This window comes from Lepus europaeus, chromosome 2 (genome assembly GCF_033115175.1).
Source record: "Lepus europaeus isolate LE1 chromosome 2, mLepTim1.pri, whole genome shotgun sequence".
NCBI classification, from domain to species: domain Eukaryota; kingdom Metazoa; phylum Chordata; class Mammalia; order Lagomorpha; family Leporidae; genus Lepus; species Lepus europaeus.
The window spans coordinates 93361670-93374029 of NC_084828.1; the positions used below are offsets into that span (position 1 = coordinate 93361670).

General features: G+C 39.6%; 1 protein-coding gene across 2 annotated transcripts in view; it reads left to right on the forward strand.

Moving 5' to 3' along the window:
• The window catches only part of YEATS2 (YEATS domain containing 2), a 127549-nt gene that overhangs the window by 24440 nt on the left and 90749 nt on the right, over positions 1–12360 (forward strand). For both annotated transcript variants that reach the window (XM_062210413.1, XM_062210402.1), the window contains exons 3-6: positions 470–567; positions 1025–1117; positions 4793–5038; positions 7165–7280. In XM_062210413.1, coding sequence (XP_062066397.1) covers positions 470–567; positions 1025–1117; positions 4793–5038; positions 7165–7280 — 553 coding nt within the window. The remainder of the gene's footprint in view (positions 1–469; positions 568–1024; positions 1118–4792; positions 5039–7164; positions 7281–12360) is intronic.

The window sequence follows — 12360 nt, forward strand, 5'->3', positions numbered from 1 at the left end:
GGCCATAGCAGAGAGCTGGATTGGAAGTGGAGCAGCTGGGACTCGAATGGGCGCCTGTATGAGATGCCAGCACTGCAGGTGGCAGCTTTACCCATTACGCCACAGTGCAAGCTCCTCATTCTTTTCAACCTTTCCTTGTCTGTTGGCTTTAATATTTGAACAGTACAGGCTGGTTATTTTGTAAAACGTCCTTCAGCTTGAGTTTCATGGCTTTTTGTGAATTGATTCAGCATTTTTGTCAAGGACATTACAGTGATGTTGTGGTCTTCATAGTGATTGTATCACACAGCACTGGAGTCATTTGGTTCCATATTCATGATTTTAGTTTCTCATCACTTGGCTAAAGTGAAGTCTGCTAGGTTTCTCCACTTAGTCATGATTTCCTGGGTTTCTTTTGTTATTGGCTGACTTAAATCAAGACAGCTGCTGATTAATTAGACCTTGGATGTATTTTATGTTCTTTGTGCAGCTCGAGATGCTGCCGTGCAGAAGATTGAGACTATTATTAAAGAACAGTTTGCTCTTGAAATGAAGAATAAGGAACATGAAATTGAAGTCATTGACCAGGTATTATGATAATAAAGAAATACCAAAACTCATCATAGAGTCACATTTTACTTTTTCACCTTGGCTGTTCTTTTAAAAATAGCTTTCTTGCTTGGGTTTGGGGGAGGGAAGGAAAATACTGTTTTTTTTTTTTTTAAGTTGAAATTACAGAATTTTTTTAATTACCTGAAATTCCATCCCAAAAGTTAATCCATCTTTGCTCTCATGCTTAATATCTTTGTAGATATTTTTCAGTGAATATACACAAAAAGATACTTATCAGAATGCTTATGTCTTTGCAACACTTTATTCTTTTAAAACTATGCCAGATAGGTGGAAAATGTCATTTCAGTTTGTTTTTCTTTGATCATTAGAGAAATTGACCTCTTTGACTTGTATTTTTTTACTTTATGAATTGCTTCTACATCTCTTTTGTTATTGGCATTTTGTAAAGTAATGAATTACCATTTGTTTTTAGCGACTGATTGAAGCAAGAAGGATGATGGATAAACTTCGTGCCTGCATTGTAGCAAACTATTATGCTTCTGCAGGTCTTCTAAAAGTTTCTGAGGTGAGTATTCCTCCAGCCACTGTATCTGTTTTCTGTAGGGAAGTTATGTTAGTGTGGATTCCCTGCCTTTCAGACATTTCTTTTGTTGACCTTTTTGAGAAGCCTATCCTACACTTACCAGTCATTGTGTTCAACTGTAGTCCTTTTGGCATACCTCTCTGCTTTGTCAGTTGTACTTATAAGTTTTCCTTTTTACTTACCCCTTGAAAGAGATTTATTTAGTTCTAGTTTGGGAAGCTGAATGTGCAAATGGCATGATGTAGGCTTTCCATGGAGTTTGCATGGTGGAGTTTGCAGATCAGGTGGTGAGCCAGGAAGCAGAGAGCCTGGGACCGAACTTGGGTTTTTCTAACAACTCTCTCATGACAGCTATCTTCCAAGGACATGCTCCCAGTGACTTGAAGACTGCCTGTTATGTTATACCTCCTAAATAATGCCACCCTGGGAACCAGGCCTTTAACAAATGGACTTTTGGGGGATAATCTAATATGCAAACTATACTAGTCTACTAATTGTTAGCATTATGCGAGGTTTTGGAAATATAAAGATGAGTGAGACTTATTGCACCTGACTAATTCCTCATTTAATTATGATCTATTTTAGGATAAGTTATAGATCATTTGAGTTTTCTCTGTCCTTTTACTCTGAGTAATAATTAATTTTATTATCTGATAACCAGTCCATATTCAGATTTCCCCAGTTGTCTTTATTGTTTTAAGCTGTTTTTTTTTTTTTTAAAGATTTATTTTATTTACTTGAAAGACAGTTACAGAGAGAGGTAGAGATAGAGAGAGAGGTCTTCCATCTGCTGGTTCACTCCCCAACTGGCTGCAACGGCTGGAGCTGCGCTGATCCGATACCAGGAGCCAGAAGCCAGGAGCCTCTTCTGGGTCTCATGCGGGTGCAGGGGCCCGAGGACTTGGGCCATCTTCTACTACTTTCCCAGGCCATAGCAGAGAGCTGGATTGGAAGAGGAGCAGCTGGGACTAGAACTGGCGCCTGTATGGGATGCCTGTGCTTCAGGCCAGGGCATTAACCCGCTGCGCCACAGTGCCAGCCCCTTAAGCTGGGTTTTTCAGACCAGGTCCAATCAAGGTTTGTGGGTTGCATTTGTTTTGTTTTCCTAGTTTATTTTTTATTAATAATTTTTAAAAGATTTATTTTATTTGAAAGAGTTACATGGAAAGGTAGAGATAGAGAGCGGTCTTCCAACCACTGGTTCACTCCACAGATGGCTGCAACAGCCAGAGCTGAGCCAGTCTGAAGCTAGGATCTTGGAGCCTCTTCAGACCTCCCACATGGGTGGAATGTCAGGGCTTTAACTTGCTATGCCACAGCGTCGTCCTCTTCTAGTTTCTTTTAAATCTAGGGCAAGCTCCCCCCACCCCCTTTGCCCTTGCCATGATACTGAGGTTTTGAAGAGGTCATATCATTTATCTTACAGAATTTCCACATTTTGGATTTATCTTTTTCCTTGGGTTGTTCTTTCATCCTCTGTTTTCCTATAGACTGAATTCAGGTCTAAAGGATTGATGAGATTCAGACTGAATATTTTTGGCAGAGATATTATCATTGATGATGCTGTGTATTCATGTTGTGTTGCATCAGCAGGCGTATAGCAGCAGGATGTCCTCTTACTGATGTTAAATTTGGTCACTTCGTTACCACTGGATCAATTATAAAGAAAGGTTTTTTCCCTACTTTTGTTTTTGACAAATAGATGATAAATATCTTATTCTTTTATCCTAGCAGTCTGTCCAAATACAAACATAGAGGATATGACTGAACTGAAATTAAAATATTTCTTCGTTTGACATTTTGATAATTTCGGCATAACTTCTTTTTTCTTTAGTTTTTTTATCTTAAGTTTTTTCAGTTAGAATAGAGATGATTCACTTGGACAGTTCTGGCTCAGCAGAAATGGGGGAGCAACTGTAGGGTGATGGGTGATAAGAGATAACAGTCATGGTTGGGCTTTCATGTGCTCTGTGGAGCTTTAGGGTCCATGGTATCACTGCTGCCCCTGACATTGCCTTATAGATGCTAGAGTTTATTTGAGTTTAATCTCAGATACCAGACATAAATTTCAGTAATACATGTTAGAATCTGTATTTGTATTTTAGGACTACTGTACAAATCAGCACAAGCTTGATGTCTTACAACAACAGGGATTTATTTTATATATTTATTATCATGATTCTGGAAGCAGGGACAAATCCTTCCTTCCTTCTTCCTAGCTTCAGGTGACTGCTGTCAGTCCTTTGTGTTCTGGGTTTGAAGCTGCATCACCTTGGTTTTTCGCTATATCATTGTAGGGAAAAAGGATGATAGTCTTGGATTAGAGTTTATCATAATCCAAGGTGACTTCATTTTAATTTGGTTACATCTGCAAAGACCCTATTTTAGAGTAAAGTCACATTCACAGATTCTGGATGGATACGAATTTTGAGAAAACAGTGTTCAACCCAGGACAGATTCTGATACCGTCTGTTAGCTCAGTGTTGGATTCAACAAAATGTGCATCATGAGCTAGCATGTACATGGAAGTTGTTCATTTAATGTTTTGTACCTTGATTTATTACTAACAGTTCTGTTCTGTGCTATTTGGTCTAGAAGTGCACTGATTTTATCCTGTTCTGTTCTGAGTAGGATTTATTCAAGGATGGGTAGTTATGCTTTTGTCTGTTAAGATCAGTCATCTAGTTTTACTTTTCAGTAGCAAAACACATAGCTCTGAAAAACCTTTATTGAAAATCAACAACTGTTGCTTTGACTCTGAAACACTAGTCTCCAGCTCCTTTTTTTCTCACTAAAACATTTTTTTAATGACACAGTTTTTAACAGCTGCGTTTCCTAGTAACATAACTAGAGTGTATTACATTATAACAGAACATGTTATATTTTGTATGCAAGTAACTAAGATACAGAAAAACACCCTGTGCCTCTGTAGTGGATGGAGGGCAAACTTTATACATCGTTATTACCCATTTTAAAGTAGTCCTTTTTTTTTTTGACAGGCAGAGTGGACAGTGAGAGAGAGAGAGACAGAGAGAAAGGTCTTCATTTTTCCACTGGTTCACCCTCCAATGGCCGCTGCGGCCGGTGCACCGCACTGATCCGAAGCCAGGAGCCAGGTGCTTTTCCTGGTCTCCCATGGGGTGCAGGGCCCAAGGACTTGGGCCATCCTCCACTGCACTCCCGGGCCACAGCAGAGAGCTAGACTGGAAGAGGAGCAACCAGGACAGAATCTGGTGCCCCGACCGGGACTAGAACCCCGGGTGCCGGCGCTGCAAGGCGGAGGATTAGCCTATTGAGCCACAGCACCAGCCTTAAAGCAGTCTTAAAGGGATATTTTATTTAGAGCAGTTGATGTGTCTGTGTAGAGTGATGTGAGACATTTTTAAAATGAAATTTTATTTGCCATAAGTTACTATTCTCATCATAAGCATAAGAAGATCCTACTTCTTTAGCTTTTAGTGTTAAAACTTTTACATGATTGTATATCACTCTCGTTTTTGTTTGGTTGATTGGGACTATGTAAGAGGAGTTTAGACTTCTTTCTATGGGTGTCAGAAGATTCTGAAGGCTAGATAAGGTATTTTAGAAGGATCAGATTTTTGCCTACTTTTGATGGCTTGTGTTTAATCCTTGCTTACTTATTTTCATTTTTTCTAGGGATCAAAGACATGTGATACAATGGTTTTTAACCATCCTGCTATCAAGAAATTTTTGGAATCACCATCTAGATCATCATCTCCTGCTAATCAGAGATCAGAAACACCATCGGCCAATCATTCAGAAAGTGATTCTTTATCTCAACATAATGACTTCTTATCTGACAAAGATAATAACAGCAATCTGGATATAGAGGAAAGACTCTCAAACCACATGGAGCAGAGACAAAGCCGAAATCCTGGAAGGGTATAGTTGGATGGATTGGGGTGGGATGAGGGGGTCATGCCAGAGGAGAAAGGATGTAGTTTTTATACATATGTGATGTTATCTCATTTAACTTCCATTAGCACCCTAGGAAATACATTGTTTTCCTTTTAGAAGGGAGACACTGAGTCTTGATCAGATTAAAGTTGCATTTGTGGGGCAGTTCTGGTGCAGCAGGTTAAGCTGCCCTTTGGTTGGAATGCCCACATCCCAAGATGGAATGCTGGTTCAGGTCCCAGCTACTTTGCTTCCATCCTGCTTCATGCTCATTCACAGTGCAAGACAACAGATGAAGGTTCAAGTGCTTGGCTCCTTGCCACCCTTGTGGGAGACCCAGATGGAATTCCTAATTCCTGGCTTCAGCCTGGCCCTTCCCTGGCTATTGTGGGTATTTGGGGAGTGAGCCAGCTGACTGAAGACCTTTATGTCTCTGTCTCTGTTTTTCTGTTGCTTTGCCTTTCAAGTAAATGAAAATAAACAAAACACTTTTTCCAAAGTTGTATTTTACCAAAAATATCAGAACTGAGTGTGAAGCCTAGGTCTTTCTGCTTTAAGAGATTACAGTGTACAGCGCAGCTCCTGGATGCCATTCATGAAAATAGGAAGGAGACCATTAGGAGCTGTCAATTCTGTAACCTCGCCCAAGGCTTTTCCACTCTGACATATTTATTCTTTATTTTTTCCCAAAGATTGATTGATTGATTTGAGAAGTAGAGTTACAGACAGAGAAAGGGAGAAATAGAAAGAAAGATCTTCTGTCCGCTGGCCCAACCTCCAAGTGGCTGCAATGGCTAGAGCTGAGCAGATCCAAAGCCAGGAGCCAGGATCCCCTCCGGGTGCAAGGGCCCAAGCATTTGTTCCATCTTCCACTGTTTTCCCAGGCCATAAGCAGACAGACTGGAGAGGAGCAGCCAGGACTTGAACCAGTGCCCATATGGAATGCTGGCTCCACAGGTGGAGGTTTAGCCTACAATGCCACAGTGCTAGCCCCCATGTTTATTCTTTCAAGAGTCTTCAGCAGTTTCCTCTATAAAACTTTGTATTCTCAGATACTTTAGTAGCTGGAGGAAACCTGACAGATAGTAAACAAAATTCGAAACCATTTATTGCTCTTTGATCTTGTGAATTTGTTACTTAAACTCTCATTTTGAGTTACTTTATACTTCTTGGAATAATGCTTGATATAGCTGTTACTGGATTAGACCATTGATTTTTCTCAGCTAGGTGTACTGTGCTAGAGAGAATTTCCAGATTGTTTTCTACATATTTGGACTTCAAGGATTTTATAATAAATTTTTATTTTCTGGTCATGAATTTATATATTTATATAATTTATATGTTCATGTAAAAATTTTAAAATACAGAAAGGGAGTAAAGAGTCATTTGTAACGATACTACCCCAAAAGTCAGGACCTTTTAATGTTCAAATTTATTTGTGTCTTTTGAATATTAATCATGAGCAAATATTACATGTGTTTTTCCTTTTTTGATTAAAAAAATTAGGTCACACTAGTTATAGGATTTAGAAACTTAACATCTTTTATACAATATGTGACCATTTATTTATGTATTTATATAAAGAACATTTAGCACTTGCTCTGTAACAGGCACCTTTCTAAGAACTGTACAGAAACAATCATGTGGGAAAGTTACTGTTATCATCCTTGTTTTTCAAATGAGGGAACTGAGAGAGGTTAAGTATCTGCCCAAGATTGGACCTTAGTACATTAACAATCTAAAATTTATGAGTAGTAGAATAGTGTGGAGCTGAAAAGGAAGTTGATTCCATTGGTCCCTTGCTCCATTTCTATTCCCATTTCACAAAGGCAACCACTGTAATAGTTGCTTGTTTATCTTTTTACATTGTGCATATGCACGGCAAATATATGACTTAAAAAAACTACATGGAGTTAACAGTTTACAGACATGTTGTGTAAATTAATATAGTATTTATAATAAATTACTTTGTCATACATGGGAGGTGCTACAAAGCCAGAGAATTCCATAATTAAAAACATTCTGGGTCATTCCATTCATATCATTTATGATCTCTGCCGTATTAAAAATTGCTCAAACTAAAAGTGAATTTTGAATGTGATTTCTTTCAGGACATGTCTAGTGTTCTTAGCTCCCATAAAACAGATCCACGGAATGCTGATCTCACAGGAGATGAGACTTCACGACTTTTTGTAAAGAAAACAATAGTAGTAGGCAATGTGTCCAAGTGAGTATCAGATGAATTGTCTAATTTTTAGTGATTAACTTATGCTAATATTTTGGCATTAATACCCTTATTTTTACAGTATTACACTAGGAAGAGAACTCAGAGTTTATTTTTCTCAGGTGTTTAGGTTTTTCAAAAGTAAATCCCACTCAAGAGAACTTTATAGGGTAGTCTTGCTTATTAGTAGGAAAAGCCAGAATTTTTCATTTGGATAGTATATCTCCTCTGTATTGCTTCTCCATACAGTGTCATTCCACCTTGCACATTTCCCACAGATATCCACAAACCAGGGCAAAATGTTTGCTCCAAAATGTCAGTACAGATAAAGTAATATATAGTGACCTTTCATACTTTCTTATGTAGTTTATAGAGATGATTGGCTATAGAAGTGAAAATGCTAAACTCACACATACTGCCCTAAACTTTAACTTTGAGATCTTCATTTTTTTCTCCACATTTTCGTTCTTGGCAACTATCATTTATTTGTGATTGGTACTACTAACATGGAGACGAGATTCTTCTTCCTCTGAATGCATTTGTTTTTTATTGGTTTCTTCTTAGAATGGAAATACTTAAATGTGAAGGCTTTCTTTCATTTTTTTTTTCTTCTCCAAAACTTGATTTTATGCCCTTTCTAATAACTATGTAAGGCAAACCAAAGAGATGTGAATTTAACAAGTCATCAGGATGTGAAACAAAGTGGATAAAGTCTTATTTCCAGTCATCCGTTTATGTCAATACTTTGCATACCGACTCTTATTATCCTAGTAGTGCAGTAGGAAGAGGCCTCAGGGAATGTTCCTCCCAAGCTCTTAGTTTGAAAAGTAAACTAACGTCCAGCGACTTGAGACTGCCTTCATGTGTCTGCCTGTCTGACTTTAGAATAAAATTGTGCTTGTTGAAAATTTCTGAGGCAGGAGCTCTCACCCAAATGTGTTTTGTTAAGTGTGTGAGTTTATGCAAGTTTGGAGGAGCTTTTAATCTTCTGACCTAGTTCTTTCCTTCTGAGACTTAGCTAATTTCAAAATGGCTGATTTAGTTACCCAGACTGAAGTGTTTCTACCACAAGATTTTGGAGCAGTCCTCTGTGTCTTTAACAGTATGATCTCATGCTATCTATGGGAGCTTCGTGCTTTCTGCCAAGTGTCTAGGACTGGATAAAGATGTTATAAATCTCGTCATAGCATAAGAATGTTATGCTGTGTAAATAGTTGGTCCAGATGTAAATAAGAGATTTACATAATCCCTTATGTAAATAGGGATTACGTTGATGAAGAAAAATTGATCATGGTGGCCAAGATTTTAAGCAGTAGTAATTTTAAGTGGTTTCTTCATGATTTTGTTTTCTGATCCCCTCCATAATTAAAATTTTTTTCTCTGTGCTCTTTTGTCACTTTTATTGTAAAATATGTTTTTTTTTCCTATTTTCATCTTTTTTTCCCAGAACAGACTAGAATCTCTTTAGGATAGCCACTGCATCTTGTTTGTTTTTGTACTTTACAGTACTTGGTATATAGTAAATATTTGATGGATGAATAAATAGATGTCTGTGAAAATTATAGTTGGATTTAATTATTGAGAATAAAGAATTTAGAGTTGTAGTAGTTTCTGGGTGTAACAAATCAAACAAATATAAAACCCAAACTTCTGATTTCTAGTTCATGGGCTACTAATAAACAATATGAAGTACTTTAAAATCTAAGGATAATACGAGCAAAGGTTCTTCACGTATGTAATAGTATTTAAGTAGAAGCATTGATTATGGCAGTTAGGCATGTGTTTCATGGATTCTTTTAGAGGTAGCATGCATTTAGCTGAGAGCACTGATATTCCATGTGAAATGCCAGAGTTTGGATTGTAACTGCAGTGAATAACAGATCAGCTCAGAAAAGGAGATGATTGTAAGTCTAGGTGCTCACCACAGAAGGCTGGGATAGACAGCACTGGGTTTTTGGTTGGTTGTTTTTTTAAATCATGTAGATTTGTGGTTTGATTTCTGTTTTGTTTTTGTTTTTGAACTAAAACACTAGTTAACCATAGCTTTCAAGTAGAAAAGGAATGAAGGGCATGAGAGAGTTTTTAAGTCTGCTGTGTTCTAGAAGAAAGTGAAAGCATTGATTAATTTTAGATTTTGTTAAGTATCTAACATATTTTGTTAAATCTCTAACATAACCATTAAAAGTATAGGCGTAGAGGCTTTAGCTTCCAAAGTAATGAGGGGAAAACATGAAATGAAAAAAATAAAATAAAATAAAAGACTGATTCCACAAGCCGGCGTGGTGGGGTGGCAGATCGGCCACCACCTGTGTTGCTAGCATCCCAGATGGGCACTGATTGCAGTCCCAGGAGCATTACTTCCTATCCAGCTCCCTGCTGTGGCCTGGAAAAGCAGCAGAGGATGGCTCAAGTGCTTGGGCCCCTGCACTCACATGGAAGACCCAGATGGAGCTCCTGGCTTCAGACTGATCCAGCTCTGGCTGTTGTGGCTATTGGGGAATATACCAACGGATGGAAGATTTCTCACTGTCTGCCTGTGCCTCTCCCTCTCTAACTCTGTCTCTTAAGTAAATAAATATTTTTTTAAAAAACTGATTCTAAAAGAAGATAAGGGCAAAAGGAGTGAATTTAGAGAAGGAAAAATAAGACAAATAATGTAAATATAAATTTTTTTTATAAGACTTACTTGACAGAGTTACAGGCAGAGAGGGAGAGACAGAGAAAGTTCTTTCGTCCACTGAGTCACTCTCCAAATGGCTGCCACGGCTAAAGCTGGGCCATTGTGAAGCCAGGAGCCAAGAGCTTCTTCCAGGTCTCCCATGTGGGTGCAGGGGCCCAAGCACTTTGACCATCTTCTGCCACTTTCCCAGGCCATTAGCAAGGAACTGGATCGTAAGTAGAGCGGCTGGGAATTTAATCAGCACCCATATGGGGTGCTGGCACCACAAGCGGGGGCATAACCTATGCCACAACAGTGGCCTCAAATATAAATATTTATATAAATAAAACAATTTAATAACAACAAATCTAAATATACCAGCACTCATAAAATGTGTGTGGATTTAATTGTCTAGATAGATAAAAGAAATTGTTGGATTGAGATAATATACCTAAAATTCAGCTGTTATTTACTCAGTAAATAAATATTGGGGCATAGTAGGTTAAGCCTCCGTCTGTAGCGCCACATCCCATTTGGGCTCCAGTTCATGTCCCGGCTGCTCCTCTTCTGGTCCAGCTCTCTACCTATGGCCTGGGAAAGCAGTGGAAGATGGCCCAAATACTTGGGCCCCTCCATCCACATAGGAAGCGTGGAAGAAACTCCGGGCTCCTGGCTTCAGATCAGCCTAGCTCTGGCTGTTGTGGCCGTTTAGGGAGTGAACCAGTGGAACAAAGACATCTCTCTCTGTCTGTAACTCTAAGTCTCAAAATAAATAAATAAATCTTTTTAAAAAATGAAGGTAAGTAAGTAAATAAAAAAACATTTGCCTGGGGCTGGCGCTGTGCATACCTAGCTAAAGCCCTGGCCTGCAGCGCCAGCATCCCATATGGGCTCTGTTTCAAGTCTGGCTGCTCTACTTCCGGTCCAACTCTCTGCTATGGCCTGGGAAAGCAGCAGAAGATTCCCCAATTCCTTGGGCCCTTGCACCCGTGTGGGCATCCCAGAGGGGGCTCTTGGTTCCTGGCTTCAGATCAGCTCAGCTCTGACCATTGTGGCCATTTCTGGGGTGAACCGGCAGATGGAAGACCTCTGTATCTCTCTGTCCCTCTCTCTCTGTAATTCTGCCTTTCAAATAAATTAAAAAATCTTTAAAAAAAAGAAAAGAGGCTGGCGCCGTGGCTCAACAGGCTAATCCTCCGCCTAGTGGCACTGGCACACTGGGTTCTAGTCCTCACTAGGTTAATCCTCCACCTTGTGGCGCCGGCACACCGGGTTCTAATCCCGGTCGGGGTGCCAGATTCTGTCCTGGTTGCTCCTCTTCCAGGCCAGCTCTCTGCTTTGGCCCAGGAGTACAGTGGAGGATGGCCCAAGTGCTTGGGCCCTGCACCCCATGGGAGACCAGGAGAAGCACCTGGCTCCTGCCTTCGGATCAGCGCGGTGTGCCGGCTGCAGCGCACTGGCTGCGACGGCCATTGGCGGGTGAACCAACAGCAAAAAGGAAGACCTTTCTCTCTCTCTCTCTCTCTCTCTCTCTCTCATGTCCACTCTGCCTGTCAAAAAAGGAAAAAAAAAGAAAAAAATTTGCCTGGCTGGTAACAGTCCAATAGACAACCAAAGTATTAATGTATTAGGCAAACTAGATTAAAAGCATTGATGGGGGTAAGACAGTTACTCCATAATGATAATAGCTTCTACTACCAAGATGATATAAAAATTCTAAACTTCTGTGCACCTGATAATGCAGTCTTAAAATGTCTAAACCAAAATTGATAGAAGGGGATAAATTACCAGAAGTTCTGACAAACTCTGAAAGATTTTACATACCTCTTTGCAGCAATAGATAAGTCAAACAAAATATAGATAAGGGTATGAAATTCTTAAAAATTTTTGTTGATTGATTTGAGAGAAGAGAGGCATATACAGACAAGTGGTCAGAATGAAAATTCTCATTCACTGGTTGACTCCTCAAATGCCTAGACCCAGGGGGGCAAAGCCTTGGATCGTTCCTGCTACCTCCGAAGCCTGCATTAGCTGTAAGTTGAAATCAGGAAGCAGAAATAGGCGGCAGAGTTAGGAACTGAACTCAGCTACTCCAGTATGGGATGCAAGCATCTTTTTTTTATTATTAAAATTTATTTATTTTGTTTGAAAGGCAAAGTTAGGATGGAAGGACAGAGAAAGAGCTTCCATCTGTTGGTTTACTTCCCAAATATTTGACTGTAACCATTGAGGCTGGGCCTGGCTCCATCCCGGTCTTCAGTGTGGGTGGCAGGGGCCCAAGTACTTGGGTCATTTTCTGTTTCTTTCCCAGGTGCATTAGCAGGGAGCTGGATGGGAAATGGAGCAGCCGAGACTTGAACCAGCAGTCATAGAGGATGCCGGTGGCATTGTAGGTGGCGGCTTAGCTCACTGAACCACAACTTT